At 39.2% G+C, this 24,231-nt stretch overlaps 2 protein-coding genes across 2 annotated transcripts; both read right to left on the bottom strand.

The window, feature by feature from the left end:
* Positions 1-298: 298 nt before the first annotated feature.
* LOC126370755 (sodium/potassium-transporting ATPase subunit beta-2-like) lies at positions 299-17,527 on the bottom strand. Its single transcript, XM_050015795.1, has 7 exons — positions 17,324-17,527; positions 4,548-4,688; positions 4,105-4,224; positions 2,997-3,190; positions 2,392-2,481; positions 1,627-1,810; positions 299-945 (listed from the first exon to the last, which is right to left on the bottom strand). The coding sequence occupies exons 1-7, from the start codon at positions 17,454-17,456 to the stop codon at positions 836-838; spliced, it is 972 nt and encodes a 323-aa protein (XP_049871752.1). The 5' UTR covers positions 17,457-17,527; the 3' UTR covers positions 299-835.
* Positions 17,528-19,790: 2,263 nt separating this feature from the next.
* Positions 19,791-21,707, bottom strand: LOC126367523 (protein argonaute-2-like). The gene is made up of 2 exons (XM_050011089.1): positions 21,678-21,707; positions 19,791-20,906 (listed from the first exon to the last, which is right to left on the bottom strand). The coding sequence occupies exons 1-2, from the start codon at positions 21,705-21,707 to the stop codon at positions 19,791-19,793; spliced, it is 1,146 nt and encodes a 381-aa protein (XP_049867046.1).
* Between the last annotated feature and the right edge of the window lie 2,524 nt (positions 21,708-24,231).

Here is a 24,231-nt window from a genome sequence, read left to right as displayed (position 1 = left end):
CAACCCTGGTGTCAGGGTCATTATTGAGCCGCCAACGGCCCCTGACATGGCTCATGAAACGACTACGTTACATCAGTATGTAATAATTGGGACCAACGTCTTAATGTGCATGGAGCACGGATCATCTTACTTTTGGACAATCTGGTGATCAGCCTGTAATGTTCTAACCAAGCTAGGGATCACAAAAATCACCGGGATTCGAACTCGGGACCTCCGGATTGTAAGTAAGTAGTTAGTAGGTATAAATTCATTTAGGGTGAAGGGGCGTTGGTATTTTATCATAAAATAAAACACAAGGTAAACCTATAAATTGGAACCAACTATTGCGTGTTTATTGACATTCCGTCCAGAAAACATTACATTATAATAAATATCAATCATTAAAATTTATTCACTTTATTCGAAGCGTGAAAGAAAACATTTAACTTAGTGGCGCCTTCTGGCTTATTCTAAAACGAATATAAATAAATCGCCGACTATGTGGCTATTGCTAACGGCGCGGCAACAGGCGCCGGGCCTGGCCTGGGCGCCCGTGGCGAGTGGTGACCACAACGCTCAGGGGCGACGGCCTGAGCATCTCTGGCGACCAGCTGGCAACCTGACGTGAGGCGAGTGACATTCGATAACGACTATTGGCAGTTTGATTCTAACAGGCGGCCAGTTGGTCACTTTAGACGCCTTCAAGCAGTCAACTAACAACGTCCTCGGCGGCCGGGTATCACGTAAGTATGTGTTCGCCCCTGATTGGTAGGCTGGCGGCCGTGGCGTGGTCAGTTGACGACGCTATTGGCTGGCGCGGCCGGTCGGCGGCCGGCAGCCAATCAGCGCCCGGCGTTTAGGAGCGGTCTACCATCAGCTCGAAGTGTACCGAGCCACGTCGCTCGTAGCGGTCGTATTGGATGTTCTTCGCCCACGCTTTGCACTCGATGTTGATCAGTACACCCGCTGTAATACAATAAAGATGCAGCTAAGTATTTGATTCTCTGAAGTTATTTGAGTCAATAGTTGCGATGTCGGGGCGGTGACTGTCGTTACATAAATGACGTCAAAATACCACACGATACTTTGCGAAGTCACCGATGTCGTAGCACGTGGTATAGAGATTTACCGACCCGGCGGCCGTGACGACGCCACACCCACACTTCATCCAACCACCTTCGTTTTACACAGACATCACTCACTGACGTTTCGTACACGCGCATCTGTGTGTGTGACGTCTGACACCGTACGATTCAAGTCTAAACTATGTTCGAGGGGGGTGGAGTAGGGGGGGGGGGGGTTAAGGTAAACCTAGCTCAGACGCTGGTGGAGAGCGGAGAGTTGCCGTTCTATATGTAGTATTATTCCTTATTCTATGACGACGCAATGGAGCGGCAACACCAATGTGGCTTCTCTCTTACCTACATAAGTAGCATTGGGATAATCTAATACCAATTTTATACTCCTACAATCAGGGTATGTTCTGATCTCCTAGATTTATAGAAGATCATCAGTTGATGAGCTCGATCTTAATAGACAATGATAGAGTTTATTAACCAGTATGACAGGGTTCTTACTAAGCCGCCACACGCTAACATGGCTCACTGGTCCTAATGACTAAGGTAGAGGAGTTACAAAGCGACTCACTCCTCGGCTTCTCAAAGAGCACGGCAACGAGCGGGCTGAGGTACCCCTCCTTGTTGGTGAAGGGGTAGTAGAAGGCAGGGAAGCCACGGCGGGGGATGTACTGCACCGGCCCGATGTTCTCCACGTCCGCAGGGTTCTCACCCTCACACGACACCCACACTGTGTTCGATTCTGGCTTGCCGGCCTGGGGAGAAAGGTTTGGGAATTAAGTTTAGTTCAGCCATATCAGAAATCAGAATCATTTATTCAAAGTAATTATTATAAACTTGTTGAAGGTCAATATGTAACATTTTTGAATTTACGTCATTTCGCAAGGTGTTATGGCTGAGGAGAAAAAATGACATAATTAATGACATCGTAGCGAAAACTTTGATGAATGATTCAGACCATGATTCTGAGTTGATATGAAGTGGATTTTTCCGTCGCAAAAGTATGGAACTGGAAATTGGAAAAAGCACTAAAATTTTCATAAATTTTCTGTTAGTTGACTTAGAATCATGGTCTGAATCATCCTCCTCAGTATTTGTTCCTCAGTGTGTTTGTGTCGAAGGGGTGACTGGGTGACACCCTTAAGAGTGTAGGTATCCCAGTCTAGTTAACTAAAGCAGACAAAGATCTCAGGAGCCTTTTTACCTTCATTAATAGAAATTTGAGTGAGAAGATCGAAAAAATTCGGCTTCATTGTAATTGTTTGCTCTTTGTGAGTTTCACTTAGCATGGACCTCATAAATACACAAAGAAATTAAGACTTAAAGTGATACGTACGACCATCTTGATGTGTTGTTTGAGGTCCTCAGGCATGTTGGCTGGCAGATCCTCTGTGGTGTTGAACGGCTTCGGAGTCCAGTTGAAGATCTGGAATAAGGTGTAATGTCAGAAATTATAATCAACCTTGCACTTCAATTTGTCCAAAATCTTCGAAATCTACAAAGCATTATTAAAGATCTTCTTGAAAAACGCCAAGGAACTGTTATACTTTAGGAACATGCGCGTTGACCGGAACTTTCGAAAGTTAAAGGAAACCAAAACCTGCGCTCTTCTCTCTCCTACTATTGCTGTGCCCTCCATAATGATTCTTATATTATAATGTAACGACTACCTACGTACTTTCATTAGTGAGTAGTACCCGGAACCAGCGGCTTAACGAGCCTTCCAAAGCACGGATCATCTTACTTTCGGACAATCAGGTGATCAGCATTTAATATCCTAACCAAACCAGGACGCACAAAATGATATAATAATATGTGATATGTCCTCACAGGGATTCGAATCCGGGACCTCCGGATCGTGAGCCCGACGCTTTGACCATTGGACCACGGCAGCCGTTACCGTTCCAGGTCAGAAGAAAAGAGAAAGAAGATAGGTCATACCTTGTTTAGCTTGAGGAAGACACAGGGGCCTCCCTCTTCGTAGTTGTACTGGTTGGCTGGCGTGCAGGGGTGGAAGTCATCGACCGGGACATCGCACACCTGCTTCTCGCCCAGGGCGCCAGAAGTGGGGGAACACGCCACTCTGTTCTCAGCGCCAGTGGCTTCGCCCACACCTGAACCCTTCTTGCGGTATTCTGGGAGTAAGAGTAACCTTTTAATAACAAGAATACAGATCGATGGATGAAAGGTGGAAATTTTAAAGGTGTAGTTTCATTTACCAATAGGTAGTCACGGCTCTTCTCTAACAATACAAGTAAGCAAAGTGATAGGTTTTTTACAAACCTGCCTGACCTTCGAACCCGAAAGGAAAACCAGTCTAATACAGGTTAGGTGACAAATCTCTAAAATCACATTTCTCGGGTATGTGGGTTTCCACACGATATTTCTTTCACCGTTGAGCACGTGAGAATTTAAGATTCCACGTATGATAACAAACGATCTTATTATGGATTAGACGCAGGCGCGATAGAGACATGACGTAATGAATTCGACACCTTTCTGCACGGTTGGCTTGAAGAAGCACAGGGGAGTTAAAAACGCCACATCGAAGCAATTCATCTAAGAAAGCAATATTGCAAATTGACAGTTGCGCATATAAAAGTAAGTGCGCAATGCAAACAAATGTCAAATAGTAATATTGCTTTCTTAGATTAATTGCTTCGATGTGGCCATTTTAACCACCCAGGGCGTAGCCGTAGAAATGATGAAGTAATCTGGTATTATATAATCTATGTACACTATGAACGGATATTTATGGAACACGATATTCGTGCCTTGCCCACAGGGTCCACAGAATACGAGCGTCGTCGTTCACGCCGCGAATTGTGCTGAGTGAGACCCTTTTATCTCAGAACCTCCACCACCACCTTATGATCATTTCGACGAACATCCGTTAAACATTTTTGCAATCGTTTTGTGAAAAATTTAAATGATTTGATTGTCTTGTTTTTGTGTGTGGTGTCCTTTTATAATAGATTATTTATATTCTATTCGAAATAGTGGAAGACATATGTCCAATATTGGGATTCGTCACGATAACGGTACTTACGGTCAAGGAATTCGTCGATAACCTTGCTCCATTTGAGCACGGATCCCTTATCGTTGGCACGGTAGTAGATGAGCGTGCTCTCCACGTTGGCAGTGTCAGGGGTCGGTCGGAAACCAAGACCTGGATAACACAGAAGGTTTATAAGATTTAAAACTTTTCATAAATATTGTTCGCCATAGGCTTCTGTCTGGACTGGACTATAGTCTATGACTGTATACAGTTACGAACTAAATATCTGAATATGCTGTTTAAATCGGGAGTAGATGGCGGAGGCCTATGATAATGATGGAGATGTGAGGCCTTCCTCTTCCAACTCTACCTTTAAACCCGCATCATAATCCTTTTTTGTAAATCTAAATTCATTTATGTATTTATCGGTACCTATTATGTTAAATGAATATTTGTTACCTATGCTACTGAAGTGTACTGGCTGTTCAGCTTACCTGGATTGTTGCCAATGATGGAAGCTTCCATCTGCCACTTGGGCATCTTGGCGTCGAGGGTCTGGAAGAAGATGGCCAGCAATGCTGCGAAGAAGCCAGCCAGCACCGCGTAGAATATCACGTAGAATAGCAGGATCTTAGCTGGAAATTAATATAATGAATTTAGTGACCGTGAAGATGAAATAATTCTGAATGGAGATGAAGATCCGGCTGATAATGAAGATAAAGAGTTCTAAATGTGCACGCGTTAGTACGATAAGGTGAAAAAGTCCAATCAGTTTCTTGCAAAGTTATAAATTAACTAGTTGCACTCAAGACCAGTGGTTACATATCGCTTCTGTAATAGAGACAAAACCCCTACAAAAACATAAATTTTATAATTATGACAACTAATGGTTCATAATTTCACTACTGTTTACAAATAATTCGCTGGGCTCAGTGACTGCACTTTTGCTCTTTGATTGTACCTTCCTACATATAAGATCCTGAAGGTAGTGATGTGCAGAGTCGGCTATTTTCTCTTAATCACTACATAGTATAAAACAAAGTCGCTTTTTCTGTCCCTATATCCTTATGTACGCTTAAATATTTAAAACTACGCAACGGATTTTGATGCGTTTTTTTTTAATAGATAGAGTGATTTAAGAGGAAGTTTTATATGTATAATAACATCCATTAAATAGTGCAGAAATACTTTTATTTTTGAGGTTTTTAATGTGATGTCGTAAATAATTTCATTTTTTCCTCAGCATTGCACCCGAGCGAAGTTGGGGATGGTCGCTAGTATGTCATAATTCATAACCCGGATGATGTTAGGTTGCAATTTCAAGTACTTCACTCAAGTATATTATTGAGCAACTCGACTCGATTCCTATTTGAGAAAGTGAATTAAATAATCGGCGGTAATTTAATAATCTCAAATCGGCTGCAGCTGAAAATCAGCGCCATAGGTAATCTAACTAAGTACACAGTTAGGCTATGGCATTTGCTAAGTCAAAGTGACTCTGCCCGTCTCTAAAGCGTGTAGGATGTGAGAAACTCGGTCAGTGTTCGACTGTCAATTAGCAGTACCGACATTGTCGCCGGTTGTGTCAATTATCGACCGAACTAACTAGCGCACTGAGACTATGCTGTGCCGACATACTGTGGCAATAAAAATACATATTTTAAAGGGGAGCGCCGCCGGTGCGATCTGCCGGATCGATCGGTACCGAACTTGCACCTCATCACTAATTTAAGAGCCACGTTGTTGTCGGTGTAGCATTCTCCATGCTACTGTAGCAGAGTACAAACTCTGCACATTTCCTTTCGTTCTGACCGTCATCATTTTAAATTACGAAATTCTCATTCCATTCCGCATTTCCTTTCATTTTACACTCTTTTGACTCACTGCATCCCCGACCTTCATAAAAACAACACAACTATATTATACTGCATAGGGCCGTGCCCTCTAATTCTTGATTCTTTTGTGAAGTATACGTATGTTGTGAACTATGTATATTCCTATACTGTTTGTGAAGTGCTTTTAATAAACTGTATATATTTCTGCTTGCTGCTTGCTTGTAATTTATCATCGTTATCACAAATCATTCCCCTACTCTGCCGACACGTCGGAATACCATATCCTCACCACCCAGCGCGCCGCACTACTTTTTCTCTTGCCTTCCGCCCCGCAGTAATCTGTCTGACGCGAGTACTCAGAGATTAGGATAGCGCCCATAGCAGTCTATTTCAAAGCCATGCTAGGACTCTTGTCCTCCGCCTCTGAATAGTACCGACAGTTACTGCTGCCCTCTGTCAGGTTCCAGGTTACAGTTCCTGTGACTTGTCTCTTCTGTTCTTCATTACCGTACCGACGGCTCCCATCTCCGTCTCTACAACCGTTGAGTTCTTCAGCCGTATCCCTGGCAAAGGTAACTTGCACCAATGAGATGAGTCATTATTTATCTTAAGTGCAGTTTTCACTAATTCAGTTGGCTCGACCATTATAAATGGCGATACACTTCACCTTGACCTTGGTCTAACAGAAAGCTCGCGGAAGCGTGGGCACTTTCTAACCTCTGACTACCCCAATTGGGTTGCCCTTGTGAGGCCGATATTTCCAGACACAATATTTTAACGGGGTTTGAGTTTTAAAAGGACATTCGGTCTTATGACTATACGTTTAGTGGTGAGATTATGTTATGACGTGTTGTTTTTACATGGATACGTCGGGATGCTCTGTGCCGAGGTTTTTCTTGCACCTTTTTTTCCCCGGCTGTACAGGTTGTGAGAAGCTGCAGTAGTTTTAGGCGGATGACACGTCCATTATGTTAAAAATGTCGATTCGAAATGTAACTATGTTCATCATCATCAATTTAGAGCCACGCTCTTGTCGGTGTAGCATTTTCCATTCCAGTCTATCAAAGGCCAATTCCTTGGGTAACTATGTTATCTACTGAATAAAGTTAATTTTGAATTTGGATTTGGGCAGACCCGGAAAGAGACGGTGTATCGTCTTTAAATGTTACTGGAAGGAGTGAGTTCCAGAACGCGAAAAATGGAAAGAGGAAGGGGAAGCTCTTCCGCAGCTGTCAAATCATATAGGTAAGCTAGATTGGCGTCGGTCGATACATAGATCGAAAGAATTTCGCATGGACAGGAGGAGGACTCGGTGGTGTAATGGTTAACACGCTCGTCCCGGCTTGACAAGAGCTGCGGGTTCAAGTCCAGTCCGAGAAAGAAAAAATCAATTTAATATTCTCTTTGTACGCTAGATTTGATTCGAGAACGCATAGACAGGATGAGGGGATGAGGATCTTTTTTTCATAATCATAATCATATCATTTATTGCGTTCCACATGGTAGGAGGTTGGTAATATAAGGTATGTAACACATATGGACCCGGATTGGGCACAGAAATTTAAAGGAGAGTTAAAGCATATTTTTTAGGCTTAAACATAATAAATAATAACAAGTATACATAATTTAGACGTAAATCTAAAGTACTTAAACAACTAATCATTAAAAAACTCCTGCAGAGTATAAAAACATTTGTGTATTAGATACTGTTTTAAACTTTTTTTGTATTTATTTATTTCGGTGATGTATTGCAAGGCTTTTGGAATCTTATTATATATTTTAACAGACATAGCGAATGGACCTGAGAGAATAATTTGCAATTTACTAAAAGGTTGGGCTAGTCTGGTGTGAGGCCGTAGGTTTTGAGGGCGAAAGTAAAGCGGGAATAAATGTAGATTATTTTTGACAAATATACTGACTTGATAAATATATAAAGATGTTAGAGTTTTTTTTTTTTGACGTGACGTAAAGGCTCTCACCCGATAAGGATGAGGACCAGGTGGTGTGTGTAACACACTCGTCCCAGCAAGACCTGCGGGTTCAAGTCCCATCCGAGTCAAACTTTGATTTTATTTTCCCTTTGTAGATTAGATTACATTTTACATACATACGTAAATTCCCATTGGAATCTCTTTAGGGGTGAGTAGACCTACAAGTGACCCATAAAACAAACCGTATAGGTATGTATAAATCGTTGTGTTACTTGGAAGACGTGAAAGAGTTTCGCAACAATTAGGAGTCAACAATTAGTGCGCGGGCGCAAAACGTTGCGGTCACTTCGAATCAGGTCAATAGGACGATAATCGAGTGTATTATCATGAAATTATGACATACGAAAGTACGGTCTGGTAACATGCCACATTAACTTTTTTGACAAATTGAACTGTAAGTCTCACTAAATGTCAAATATGTTAGTGCGACAGAGTCCTAAAGTGGGTACATTATATTGCTCATTACTGTATTATTGTATTCCTATGCTGCACGCTTCCGCTATATCATAATTATACAATAGTTAATATACTTATTATATCCTATAACCAAAGGTTTTGCTCCTTAGAAATAAAGCCGCGTGTTGTACTCTTTCATTTCTCTTTTGTTTGTAATTTTGTATTTCCTGAGTGTGCAATAAAGTATTTGTTATGTTATAAAGAACTGCTTAGTCTCAGAATAGAGCTAAGCAGGGGGGTTAAATACGCCATATCGAAGCAATTCATCTAAAAAGCAATGTTAAAATTTGTCATTTCAACAAATAGTTAATATAGCAATATTGATTTTTAGATGAATTGCGTCGAAGGTCCGATTTTAACCCCCCAGTACTCCTGTTCATCTTAGAGCTAAGGGCGCTTATAGACCAACGTGGTCGGTAAGCGCCCTAACATACTTTCTTTTTAATTAATTATACTCACTCCTTGTTCGAGGTGGTTTTAACAGAGTAAAGTGATATGCTCCAGTATGGTGACAATTTTTAAAGCTCTTCATCATCATCATCAATTTAAGAGCCACGCTCTTGTCGGTGCAGCATTTTCCATGCTACTTTTTAGGGAAAAATAGGGCAGTGGTTTCCCTCTAAGCTCTTATCCAAAGCTAAAAGAAAAAAGCTTAGGTTTCCCGCTGCCTGGACGCTATTTCCTTAAGGTTCGAGGCGCGGCGGCGCGGTACTTTCTTATGATTCCGCAAACAAACATAAGTGTAAACACAAAAACATTATTGGTGTAGTGAGAAAAAAATATTACAAGTGATACTTAAAAGTTGAATACCGTATTAAAAAAAAGATGTGAATTACAACATTGAAAACGTGCGTGTGTATTTTTTTTTGATAATTGATTAGACGGGTTAGCTACTAATATTATCCACTTACAGATAAAATAAATAAAGCAATCATAGTAATTGAACTTATTAATTCTTTTTAATGTTAATTTATTTAATAATCTGTCTGAACACTCGAAAAAGTACCTAATTATTTATAATAAAAGTATAAAAAAATATTTACAGGGCATTGCCGCGTTTTTCATCTGTCAAAGAGAAAATTTTGCTTATCCACCTGTGGCTCTTTCTTTTTTCTGTTTCGTGATTAGTGACTTTTTATATTTTTAGTTGTAATATCAGTGCATAAAAAAGCACTTTCGTAATAAAAAAAGATACAGCTAAGAAGCAGCGAAACATATCATGGAAAAGTGAAAAATAATAAGAATAGCAGATATAATTTGAGATCGAGGGTATTAAGTTTCAAACGATTACATGAAACGACAGTAACAGTAATAACAATATGATGTTTTTTGTTGTTAGTTTCGCCTTATATAAGGCAAGCAAATATCTGAGACCATACAGCCTTCTTTAGAAAGTACGTAATTTTATTTTCGAAATTCAATATTGTCATTTTTTTAATAATGTAGGCGCTAGCGTTTCAACACAATGTCATCTGATGATAAATGACGATGTGGTCTAGGGTAGATCACGCTTTCAAGCAAATGCCTATTCTAGAGACTCCCAGATTATAACGAGTTAGAAAAACAGACGACTGCAAGCAGTTCCAATCCTTCGCTATTCGAATCAAACAGAAAGAGGCGAAATTTTTGTTTGTATTTTATGTCAACTTATATAAATTGTTATTTTTATTCCTGTCACTGTTGCTTTTCGAACTTTGCAACTTCTCTAAACCGCCTGGTGAGCCCTGTTCAGTAGTTTCTTAGGACAGAAGTATCTGACATTACAGAAGGCAACTATAGGTACCATTGGAAGTATCTAAATCATCTTATTCAAGATAAAATTTGTAACACATAGAGAGTTATTACAAACAAGTAGGCTAGTTTCCAAGTAGTCAAATCAGATATACTCTTTACTAAACGTCAAAACACGAAATTACTATGGAATTTGTATGAAAAAGCACACTGTGACGTCACAGAAAAACGTGATAAAATGTCGAACTTATTATTACTTTTTTTATTATAATTCAAAAATAAATAGAAAAATGAAAATGTTTTTCGTTAGTTTTGAACCTCCTAAACAAAAAGTCACCGCCTAAACGTCGCTAAAGTACCTACCCATTTATAGTCATCAAAAAAATCGTTAAGTACAAACTATTGATATTCCCAAACTAGGGCTAAAAAGTCAGTACGTTAATTTATGTTACCTCATAATCCCCAAAGAAGGAGTAGAGACGAATTAGACTGGTCAATCCATACTGCAGGTTCGACTAATGCCGACATCATCATCTCCATAGCGTTATCCCGCTTTTTACAGCGTCCACTTACCTAACCTGCAGGCTTAGCACCGTAAGCACGCGACTCTTTTTCTATCAAGATCATCTGTCTCTTTCTGTGCAGTACTGTGGGAGAGTGACGGGTGTCGTATGTCGAGGCGAGAAAGAGTCGCGCGCTTACGGTGCTAAGCCCGATGAAGACATGACAGGTCCAGATTTATACAGAAGCGACTGCCTGTTTGACTTTCCAACCCGCGATCCGCGAAAGACCCAGCCCAATACAGGTTAGTTTACATACCTATCTCCGAAACTACTAACTAATGCCGAGTTATTTTTTCTTCTCTTCTGTCCTCTATCTCAATATGTTCTAATGCCGTAGACAATATTCATAGTGATGCTGATTCCAGTACACAACATCTAATTTTATTTTAAGTTATACCGTCATTTTCTTATCCGCCGAAAAGGAAAGGGACGGGTAATCGACATGCATAAAATTTAATGGAACTCACGTAAATAGGCACAAATCCAAAGCAACCTTCTAAACATTAGGTAGAATTAAGTTGACAACACTCGTCCAACGGCTTGCATACCAGCGAGGTACCTATTTGATTCGCTCGGGCTATTCATTAATTTTAAAATAAACATTTGTTAATCATCTGTGTCTTTCCTTTTCGGCTGATGAGAAAAAGACAGGTATAACTTAAAATAAAATTATACTCGTAAAGTAACAAGAGTAGATACAAATTCTGAAGAAATAACTGACACCTCAAAACCTAAAAGCCTCTGCTCATAAAACTAACCCAGAAATCAAGGCTTTCATTCCAGACATCGCCGACTGATGACAGGACATGGTTAGGAAACCGTTACCTGCTATTAACAAGCCTTTCAACCGACGTTAAGAAACGCAACATAAATGCAAAAGGCATGTAAAGATAAATAAAAGTATTTACCTTTTCTAATAATAATTAATATAATTTCCCGAAGAGCGAGAGAAAAAGCCTGCAGTATTAGCAGCCCAACAGCCAGCGGTAGTAGAGGCGCTGCTACCAGACATATCAGGAGCCCCACAGCCAGCGGTGCGAGCAGCCCAACAGCCAGTAGCAGCAGCAGTATTGCTACCAGACAGATCAACAGTCCGACAGCCAGCACTACCATTAGCCCCATAGCCAGCAGTAGCAGCAGTGCCACAACCAGACGTAATAGCAGTCCCTCAATCAGCAGTATCCATATTCCTGTAGTCAGACAGCGAGACCATTCAAAAAGAGTACCTACATCTGAGGAAAAAGAACTCCCTTTGCGCAACTCATACACTCACTAACTTGAGTGATATTCTTTTAAAATTAATCCAGAATTAAAATCTTATCACTAAAAATCCTAGCATTATCATTATGACATGGGATCCAAATCTTGTTTTTGATTAAAATGCTCAGGAATAAACGAACAACTTTCTTCAACCGTTACATACATTCGTAATTGTAAACCTAGAAAATGTTTACGTTGTTTATTAAATATTTGCATCTGTATTTGTAGGTAAGTAATGTAACATTCATGATTCGATTACGAGCATTTCATCACCCCCCAGCATTATCCCGTTTTTACAGTACAGGGTCCGCTTACCTAACCTGACGATCTGACAGGTGACAGGTTTTTTACAGAAGCGCCTGCCTGTCTGACCTTTCAACCCGCGAAGGAAAAACCAGACCAACACAGGTTAGGTCACATACTTCCGAAAATTCATTTCTCGGGAATGTGGGAAACCCACATTCCCTCACGGTGATTTCGAAAACAAATTCGACAATCATTGGCTTAGGCCTGTGCTGGATTCGAACCTGCGACCTCAAAGTGAGAGGCAAGCGTTCTACCAACTGGGCTACCACGGCTCCAATGCTTGTGTAATGTAATGTTCGAAATCGAATCTGTAATTTTACATTACAAGCGAATGTTTGTTGGTAATGTAATGCTGAAAATCAATAAAAGAAAGATATTCATTTTAGTTTGACAGCTGTCAAGTAAAGTCAGACAGCTAATTTTAGAACAGGGGGGTTAAAATGGCCACATCGAAGCAATTTATCTAGGAAAGCAATATTGCTATTTGGCATTTGTTTGCATTGCGCACTTACTTTCACATGCGCAAATGGCTTTCTTAGATGAATTGCTTCGATGTCGCCATTTTAACCCCTCTGTTAAATTATAATAAGACTGACTATATGTCTGTGAGAATCGACACCGGTAAAGAAGTGTGATGACGGATAAAGATATAATAATAATAATGACTGAAGGCACAGATACTTAATTATTATACCCTCCTTCCAGTAGCACTTGGTCTGCGACCCGTGGTCTCTGGCAAATACCCTCCAAAAGAGGAGATAAACTAAAGTTAAAAAAAACAATAATAATAACTTTTATTGCACAAACACATTACAAAGATATTTTTGTTAAAATTTACAGAATATTATGCGCAATTTTACAGTTTAAGTAAAAACAGCAGTTTAAGTAAGAACTTAATATTTCAAATTGTGATCGATATTGTATCTAGCCACGGCGCATTCTCCGTGACCTAACGACTCTGGTTGCAACGAGTACACGGGGGGGTTAAACAGGCCACATTGAAACAATTCATCCAATAGGCAATATTGCAATTTGACATTTGCGTATATAAATGTAAGTGCGCAATTTAAAATTCAAATTCAAAGATATTTAAATAAAAATTCAAAAAAAAATCAATTTCATTTTTTTTTTATTTCAGACATTAACACATCCATAGGGGTTAGTATGAAAGGCAACTTAGCTAATGTTATCTTAACAATATACTTATAAATAAGAGCTGGGTTTTGGCAATATATGAGCCTTTGTCCAGTGCTCAAAAAATGAACCCTGAGCGCAGGCCGCTACAATTTTTAGGAGGCTGTTGCCGCTGCCACGCACCCTGCACATCAAGGATACTACTCTTTTTCTCATAATAGCAGCAAAGCCATCTACATCTACGAACATCCCTGATGCACTGCAGAATCGCGGCAGCCGAAGCAGCATCCTGAACATATTATTATATAATACTCTCAGAGAGCAGAGAGCTTTCTGTAAGCTTTGTGTGTGTTTCAATGTGGCTTTCTTAGATGAATGAGGGATTTTCCAGGGTCATCATCACTAGTTTAAGAGCCACGCTCTTGTCGGTGTAGCGTTCTCCATTCTTGTCTATCAAAGACCAATTCCTTCTCCTCTTTATAATACACGATGTTCGCCTTCTCTTTAATCTGTTCCATGTAAGCTCTTCTTGGTCTTTCCCTACCTCTCTTTCCTTGTAGCTTCTATGATGTTTTTAATAAATTCGTCGTGTCCACTTTCCAGGGTACTTTCCTCAAAATCAATATAGATGGCGCTGTACAGTTTTTTCTTCGTTTAACCTACTAATTTCATGGATACAGACATATGCATCTTTCATCTTTGTTTTTGGGTATAAAAGATGACCCTTTTTGTTACACCCAGGCACAATTACATCTTCCACCCATTATTTATTCTGATCAAAATATAGAGAAGCAATATGGTCGTAAGGCCCAGATGCCTTTTAAAATCCAAATCCCATTGTTTAACTATTGTGTCTGGAACTCCGGGCCTTACGAGGATATAGGTAGCAATAGAATTCTATAATATAATATTAATGTGATCCAAATATCAACCAACAATTATTTTTATGTGCTTCTGCCATTACATTGTATTTTGGAATAATTATGTACCCGAGTAATGAGAAAATAGGTACATACATACATACATACATAAACTCACTCCTATTTCCCACCGGGGTAAGCAGAGACTATAGAATTCCATTTGCTTCGATCCTGACACACTTCTCTTGCTTCCTCCACATTCATCAATCGCTTCATACACGCACGCCGGTTCAGAGTAGATCGTATTGCACCTTTTCTAAGGACATCTCCAATTTGATCATCGTAAGTCCTTCTCGGTCTTCCTCTGCCAGCCCTACCATCAACTTTCGCTTTATATACCGCTTTTGCAATTCTATTATCCTACATCCGCTCAACGTGTCCAAACCAACCTAACATTCCCTTCTCAATCCCTTCAATTCCTTCTTAAAATAGGTAATTATCACATTTAAACTGAACAACGCCATCTATATTGTTTTTCGGTAAACGTAGCCTAGATAGTCCCTCACTGCTTTATTGTGGCCTTTTTTAACCCCCATGCATGCAAAGCAATGTAAGGGTGCTCCATCACCGGTAAGCATTCGCTTGTAATGTAGCATTTGTGATTTGATTTGAATGCATTTCAATTGTTTATTTATCACTTACTTACATTACATTTCTGAGTAATCGGAATGTTATCAAATAAATTACATAGCGTCAACGACTATTGATTATGTGGATGACGCAAAATAGTTCGGGCACAGATCATAATGATTCATAATTATAATACTAACGTAGTTCTGGGAAATCCTGAGGAATTCCACTTGTACCAATTTATAGATGTTCCTAGTTTAAGTTGATTATGTTACATGAAACATGACGTTAATAAACATAATATATATAAAGTCACGACTATGTTTCCAATTGGGCTAGTCAGAGGTACACCCATCACAAGGTACCATGGGTATCCACGTTTCATCTGCCCTTTCTGTTCGAACCACGTGATATACGTGTTATTTTGAAGGAATATTTTGATCATAAAAATAATTAAATTTTGTATTAAGTAAATAAGTATAATTTTCAATAATCTTCTTTTCAATTCTTGAATTTTTTTTAATATTTGTGCGCGTGCTTGCAGGCCGAACACATCACAACATTGTTATGTAATTTATTTTACCACCTTTTTGTATTTTATGTGTTCTCGCAAATAAATTGATTTGATTTGATTAGGTGGTGAGCCGTCTATGATATATTTTTTTTCTTTTTTTGACGTGACTTATTGTAGTTTTGTCGCAGATGGCATTAACTACTTGGCCGGAGAACCGGCTATGATAAGCAGTTTAGTAAATAAATGGAAAAATGGTCATTTGATAAAGGGATATAAAATGACCACATTGTTGCAATTAATCTAAAAAAGCAACATTGTAAACGTTTTTAAACGTGCTTATGTATGTAATGTCAACAAATATCAAATAGCAATATTGCTTTTTAGATGAATAGGCTAGTTTCCAACTAGTCAAAACAGTTGCTTTTTACTAAACGTTAGTACAAAATTACTATGGAATTTGTATGACGAAGCACACGAGGTGAAAGAATGTCGGACTTATTATTACGTTTTTTTCTTCATTAAAATTCATAAATAAGTTATTAAATGGAAAAAAGAAAATGTTTTTCGTCAGTTCTAGATCTGTGTTTATTTAGTAATCAGAATTTCATAATCAATTCATTCAATTGATTTTCATTTATCTTGAACCTAGTGCATGACACTATTGATTCAATGTGTCTTTTTTAACCCCGAAGTAGATACAGTTCGTTTTTCTAGTATCTACTCAACGGTTTTTTTTATATCACTTAGCTCAAATCTCTAGTGTCAGTCAAATTATCCTTATATAACATACTTTTGGATATCATCCTATTTTTTTATAATTCTCAATGAGAAGTAAATAAACAGAAACGACAGTCGCAAATGGACTGTATATTGATTGAAATCATGGCACCAATTAATGCCACTTTGTGAGGCCGCATGCTCGGTAACTCCGTCGATATTTGCCATAGATTATAATACTCGTATGCATGAGATGATCATCGATTGATTACGCAACTAGTATTACCTACACTCCATAAGCTCTAGAAATGTTACATTATTTTAAATTACTGGACATTTTCGAGTTTAGAAGGCAAATGATCTCATAAAATGTAGGATAAATCTTAGATAATATTACTGTAATATGAGCATCAAAATCCTAAAACGAAAGTCATCTATTTGTCTTACGCTTTCTTTTATTTATTTTTTTAGATTTTTACACGACATTGTTCATCAATCTGTCAACGGAAAAGACCCTCATTAATAAAAGAGTGATGAAATGCAGAATTGTCGGGTATTTCCGCGGTCGCCATCGTCCTTGGATCGATTGGCACAAGGACGCTGCGCGCGCAGCGGCGCGAAACCCCCTGAACTGATTGGCGCATCTGCTAAATTTTATACTCTATGACCACATGTTTATTATAACATTTGAATATTTCAATTTGTTCGTAATTGGAATGGTCGCTTTTTTATCGGCGTTCGATTGTCACTCTCATGTTTACAATTTTAAATTAACATTTCGATTTCCGAACGTTTACTTAGTTTTAAATATCTTTTTATAAGTAAATAAGTTTATTTTTATATATTTTTAATTGATTTATGAAAAACGTATTATTTGAAACAAGAACGGATGACTGAACCTGAACCGATGTAATGAATATTTGAGCTTAAAACCCGACTAGTTTTCCGAAACCTATCTCAAATAGGCATACCTATATTGTTTTTTTAATAGATATGGATTCTTATATAAAGGGTAGGAATTACATTACTTATAAAGTACTTTTTATAGTAAAGTCCAATTTTTAGCTACAAGACAATTTTGAACAACAATCAGATAGATTACGTAACTGACTGCACTTGTCCTACTTATGCACTCCAAACTCCTCTTTTAGAAAACCTCTTCGGTCCATAATGCTGAAGAAGCCTAGAGTCCTGCCACATTCGCAAGGACAACTGAATCGATTTTCCCTCCTTTTGTCCTTTGTTCACCAAAAAAATCAAATTCGGAACTCACCCCAGCTCGATCCAGTGCGGCCTAAGAACTGGCCCGTCTCGGAGTTCCACAGGAAGGTCCTGAATGACTCCCATTTCCCTAGTTCTGGTGGTGGTGCGTAGTACTGCTCAGTCACCTTCGTCTTGTCCGCCATGGCTTAGTCTTGTCGACCGCTGTGCTGTAGTGCGGTCGGGGATCGATTGCCGGCGAGTGCCCCCGGAGCGCCGCGCACGCCCTCCCGCGCCCCTCCGCGCCCCCTTCTCCCCTGCAACCCTCTTTCCTCCCTTACGTAACGATTACGTAAAGGGCGGCGCGCGCACGTTTGAGACCTATATTTTCGGCCATTCCTACTCGACCCCTGACATCGGATCATGTTTTTAATTTTGTGGTTAAATATGAGGGGTGAGAGAGTTCATTCTAGAATGGCTAAGAGTTGCTTGGCAAAATTACTAAAAACAGTCGCTAGGGGCTGTATTTTGGGCGAGCTTAAGATCATTTTGGTTTATGTTCTGAAGCTTTTAATCAGTGAAATCTGGTCGTTGTGCCAGGCAGTCAGTCTGCCTAGGAAATTGATTGGTGTCTGCGCAATCTAGACTTAAGGGGAGGCAAGCCGGGGGTAGTTTCGAACAGAAATGTTGGCGCCAAATGGGGTTAATAGCAGCTGGAGAAAGTTGAAGTGCTTAAACAAAATAATTTATGAACTAAAATAGATTTAAGTAAGTTTTTTTATACATATAAGGTTGTTTTAGACTCCACTACAATTCAGCCATAGTTTAAAAAAAATGTTGCCTTTGTATTTTGTTTTGAAATACGGAAGAGCGTTGGCTTCTAACACAGGCTCTTATGCTTAAAAAGAGTCATCAACCCTAACTTAGAAGCACTATTGTAAAGTGAAATAAAATATTTACATTTTTCATTTTCACTTAATTGTAACAGTAAGTTAGTATACTTACCTATATATATTATTATTGTACATACCTAAGTAATATTTTTAGTTTGCATAATATGTTTTTTATTAATAATTATCATTTTTTCATTATTTTTCGTAATACCTAATTCCTATTTCATACCGGTCTCGGGTGGTTATTTTTTCATAATTAGAACAACAAAATGTACGAGGTACAAATGTATGAAGAGAAAAAATAGGAAAATTTATGTTTGTGGCAATACTACTATATTATAAAGAGGAAGCATTGTGTTTTTGTTTGTATTGGTTAAACTCAAAAACTGAGTAATATACTTAGGCTATATTGGTTACTAGAGAAAAATAGGGATCCCCAGTAAAATTTACTCTTAAAAATATATATATATCTACATAATTATGCGAAGCCGGGAACAGACTCCTAATTATGTATAAAAACTTTAATTTGTTAACTTTAGTTTCTACTTTTTATTATCAGTGTTAATTGTGTGCGTCTATAATTGGCAGGCATACCGGAACTTTTCCTATGTGTATTTAATTTTGTGTGTTTGTGTATGTACTGCTGTTCATTGCCGGGTGAGAGCCTTCAGCGCTCCCCATTTGTCCGGCCAAGTAGTTAATGCCATCTGCGGCAAATCTACAATAAGTCAGGCAAAAAAAAACTGCTGTTGGTGCACCATAATAAATAAATAAGATTATTAGTAGAAACGACGTTAGTATTAGTGTCTGTTTATGAATCGCCATTATTATGAAGTCTATCTATTCCAATAATAATGTTATCATCATCACACGTGTATAGATGTTTGCCTATATACGTCCCATTGCTGGGCACAGCCTCCCTTCAATCAACCGGAGGGCATATGGAGTATACTCCACCACGCTGCTCCATTGCGGGTTGGTGGAGGTGAGTTTACGACTAATAGCCGGGGCCAACTTGACATGCCCTGCGAAGCAAGGAATCATATTACTTTTTCAGACAATCAGGTGATTCAAGCCTAAAAAGTCCAAAGGACAGTCTTACAAAGTGGCTCCGACAATGTCCCCATCGGGAATCGAACCCGGACCTCCAGATCGTGAGCCTAACTCTCTAACCACTAGACCACAGAGGCTGTTAACATAATAATGTACTTATTCCAATAATAGGATTTAAAAAATGTAAACAAAGGTATCCGTTCAGGATGAGTAGGTAGGTAAAAGATATATGTAACTAATAGGTTTTAATTACTTCATGTAAATGGATTACTTACACGAGTTACCTCACTAAGCTTCTAAAGGTATTTGTTACAGTAACTGATATCACAGAGGGGATAGAAAAATACTGTTTATCAGAATAATAGGGAAATCGGTTCAAATTAAATTAATTTATTTCATAAAATAGTTCATTCCTTACTCACTAAACCCCATCCCTTCAAATAAATACGTGCAATTAGAGTGAAACACAAGCATTGTACACAGAAATCGCAAAAGAATAACATTAAACAAGAGATCAAGAGATTAAACTAAGCGCCTGACAATAAATAAAAGCAATAAATAAGTTCCTTCTAAACACTTTTGCTATGAAACTTTCTACAGGCTCTTATCCTTTTTCTCGGCTGAATCCTTCTTCACTGGCTTTTCAATCTTTGGCTTGGGGTCAACAGTTTCTGGTTTTGTCCATGCTTGACATATGCATGTAGGGCCGGTACCATTACTGCTTGAGCCTCCTCCTCCGGATTGAGCAACGATCTGGAACTGACCTTCTTGTCCTTGGTATTGACCACTGGCCTGTTGGGTGCCTTGGTAGCTTCCTGTAGGCTTGGTCGGCACTGGATATGTGCCAGTAGAACCCTGTTGGATGGAACCTTGGTAGTGTCCGCTGGTTTGCTGAGAAGTACCTTGATAGTTTCCACCGGTTTGCTGGCTAGAACCCTGATAGTTCCCACTGGTTTGCTGGCTAGAACCGTAGTGTCCCGTAGTTTGCTGAGAAGAACCTTGATAGTTTCCACTGGTTTGCTGACTAGTACCCTGGTAATTACCAGTTGGTTGATATACTGGAGTGGGCTGTGAACCGTGATAATTGCCAGTACTTTGTTGGGATGTACCTTGAAAGCTGCCTGTTACTTGTTGATTGGTCCCTTGGAAGTTTCCAGCGACTTGGTTAGTCCCTTGATAGTTCCCGGTAGGTTGCTGGTTTCCAACAAACTGTCCTTGGTTTTGATTTTGACTTTGGAATTGACTTCCTCCAATCTGGGTCTGACTCTGGCTCTGGAATTGCCCTCCTTGTTGTTGATTCTGTGTTTGGAACTGCCCTGAAGGTTGATTCTGATACCCCCCTTGAAATTGCCCTTGATTCTGTGCTTGGTTCTGTCCAGTAAAACCACCCTGGGTTACCGGATACACTTGGTTAGGTGCACTTCCTCCTTGGAAGTTAGCTCCAGTTTGATAGTTGTTCTGGCCTTGACCTTGGAACTGCTGTTGGTATTGGTTCTGGTACTGATTGGCGTAGTTCCCCTGAGACTGCTGGTTCCATTGCGACTGGAACTGGCCCTGTTGCTGGTAATTCCCCTGAGTCCCTGCGGGGGGCTTGTTCTTGTGACTCTGGACAATGTCGATGACTCCCCCGATGATCTTCTCAGGGATCTTGATTACCTTTTCTTTTGTTATGTGCGATGTTGCCACGTCGAGTGTGGCGATTGAAAACACCTGGTCCAAAGGCAAACAATTAAAATATGACATTACAAAAAAATTGTTTAGGTAGACTATAGGCTGGGTTGTTCATCTTCCACCGGGCTTACCCAAACTTAAACCCAATTTCGATAAGGTGCTTATATTACTTACAAACTGATTACCTAATTAAAATGGCTACATGCATTTTTGGCCACCCTGTTGAGGTCACAAGCGTGTGTGTTAATGTATTTATGTACAGTCATTCATGAACAACGTTATGTACCCACTTTAGGACTCTGTCGCACTAACATATTTGACATTTAGTGAGACTTACAGTTCATTTGTCAAAAAAGTTAATGTGACATGGTATATACATATTAATGCTCGTGACCGTACCCACTTTAGAACCCTATTGCATCAACTAAATGTCAAATAATTTAGTGAGACTTAAAGCGCAATTTTTCAAACGTTAATGTGACGTGGTACCACAAAGTGTAAGTGTACATATTAGTGACCGTCACCGTTCGGTCTGTAATTGTATGGTGGGTCTTCTCCAGTGATGTGCTGTTATCAAGAATGTTCCCACTTTCGGAAGTTCCCGGCAGAAAAAGGCGCAAAACTTATGTAAACAGAGCTTTATCACCTAACCTCTGATAAGACCAGAGTAAGAACATTTTGAAAAAGAAAACCAGCCAGTGTCTTTATTATTAAAGAGTTTTTACAACAAGAACATTCCCGCTTTCGACACATCACTGACCTTCCCAGTCTATCACACTCGTCTACAAACGATACAAAAACTGAACTCACAATCAGAGCGGTGTGCCAGCGTCCTCCCATATTGCCGTCTCAATGTCTGCGCAGGATTGCCGAAATTCAGCCAAGGACGCGACTTTATAGCGGTAGCCAGCCACCACGTAGGATAGGGCTGCCTCGGTTGAATCAATATTTTTTTCAAACTAAGGTATTCATAATTTTATTTGTGGTCCCTAGTTTGGTTAGGACATTACTGGCTGATCACCAGATTGTCCGAAAGTAAGATGATCCGTGCTTCGGAAGGCACGCTAAGCCGTTGGTCCCCTTACTGATTAAGTAAGTAGTCGTTACGTGAGCCATTTCAGGGGCCTCTGGCGGCCCAATAGTGACCCTGCCCCCTGGGTTGATGAGGTTGGTAGAGGTTTAGCGGTTTATAAATGTGTGAATAATTAACTTAATTATGGAATTAACTGGTTATTCTGCCTTTAAAGTACATTTTTCCATCCCTAAACGTTGCACCCACCTAACGGTCCCACCTTCAATCAATATTACAATAAGTGTCTCGAAATTACCAGTCCACTAATTTATTTTTATCGGCAATTAATTATGGCAACCCTGATAATGAGGTGGATGCGCGTACGCAGCGATCGAAAGCGACAGCCGCGAGTTATCTTACCCCTTCATGAGATACCGCTATCCTGTCCGAAAGCGTAGTGATGGGACACAAGGGTATATCGATAGAGAAGGCGGGAACGAAAGTGAGAAAGCGAAACCAAGGCAAAACGTTGTTTGACTTATTCCCTGACTTTGCTATGATCTTGCGTCGGCGTCGATAAGCGGCCTCGGTGGTCTAGTAGTTTGAGCGTTCGGCTCACAATCCGGAGGTCCCGGGTTCAATTCCCGGTGGGGACATCACAAAAATCACTTTGTGATCCCTAGTTTGGTTAGGACATTACAGGCTGATCACCAGATTGTCCGAATGTAAGATGATTCGTGCTTCGGAATGCACGTTATGCCGTTGGTACTGGTTACTATTACTGATGTAAGTTAGTAGTCGTTATATGAGCCATGTTAGGGGCCTTTGGCGGTTCAATAGCAACCCTGACATCAGGGTTGATGGGGTTGGTAGTCCACCTCACAACCCACACGATAGAAGAAGAAGACGTCGATAGGTTACGTCCAGTCAAGTCGGTTTTTTTTAAAGAACGTCTAGGGCCCTGTGCCGAGGTTTTTCTTGCAGCTTCTTTTCCCCGGCTATACAGGTTGTGAGAAGCTGCAGCAGATTTAGGCGGATGAGACGTTCGTTATGTAAAAATTGACGATTCAACGTGTACCTGATTATGTTACCTACTGAATAAAGATATTTTTGAATTTTGAATTTGAATTACCTATTTTGTCATTACTCGGTACCTACATAATTATTTAGAAACCAATAAGTAATAAATTAGTAATAATTCTTAAAATATATATATATTCAACTCGTGATCGGGTGCTGCGTATGTGGACAGGCCTGCTTCTGTCAGAGAGCTCATAAAACACTGTTTCTGTGATAAAATCACATAAACTCTTTATTTTTCACTTTCCTTCCACCGACTGTAATTGGAATACCATTGTATTTAAGTCTATAAATTATGTAATACAAACTGGATTAAAAGAAAAGAAAGGAAAACATGAAACAGTAGGACTAGGGCCCTGTGCTGGGAGGTTTTCTGGCCACGTCTTTCCCTCAGCGTTACAGATTCCGATGTGGTAGTAGTTTTTACAGCTAGTTACATAATATGTAATTTAATTATGTTTGACGTTCAAAAAGCGCTAACTTTGTAAGCCAATTTTGAAAAATAAATATTTTTGAATTTTTTGAATAGTTATTACTAAAATATATAATTCAATCATTTCAGATTAATAAATTCATCGTAGCTATAGAACGATTGGTATAAGAAGACCAGGTATGCTCATAACTGACAGCTAGCATTTCAAGGTAAGCCCAGCTGACATCGTCCGACCCTGCGTTGCCATTTTTTAAAAACTAAATTACCCACGACCAATGATTTTATATTTACTTTGCAAGGAAATTTTGACAAATATTTACATACAGTTTTGATGACTTTTATATATGCGACAAGTAATAGTAATTAAATACATTAGTCAGTAATTCTCTTAATATTCAATAATATAAATGACGTCCTTGGAATGTTGGAGATACCAATTTAATGGTAACACAGTAGTAACACTTACGTCATCAAAGGGCTAGCAATGGCGGCTTGTCATAGGATTGCTAAATGCCGTTTCCACATACATGGAAGCATTATAATAAGTAAAAATTGATACTTAAATCCAATGATAAATAAAACATAATTTACCCTTTGTTTTACATAAAATACGTAAAATTAAATTTTAATATTTATTATTCTTATTTGAAACAAGAATGAATCTCGAATGAATTTCAAATTCATTTACATTTTTTTAAATTTATTATACTTACACTAAATCAATTTTTATTTACATCTTATTACGATGTGTTCTTATATACTATGATTTACCTCATCCCCTCTGTTACTTTAATCTAAATGGTCGTAAGGCGCTAAGAAATAAGGGGTCCCGCGCGCGA

The sequence above is a fragment of the Pectinophora gossypiella genome, chromosome 1, assembly GCF_024362695.1.
Source record: "Pectinophora gossypiella chromosome 1, ilPecGoss1.1, whole genome shotgun sequence".
In the NCBI taxonomy this organism is placed as follows: Eukaryota; Metazoa; Arthropoda; class Insecta; order Lepidoptera; family Gelechiidae; genus Pectinophora; species Pectinophora gossypiella.
This window is presented reverse-complemented; position numbering and strand designations above follow the sequence as displayed.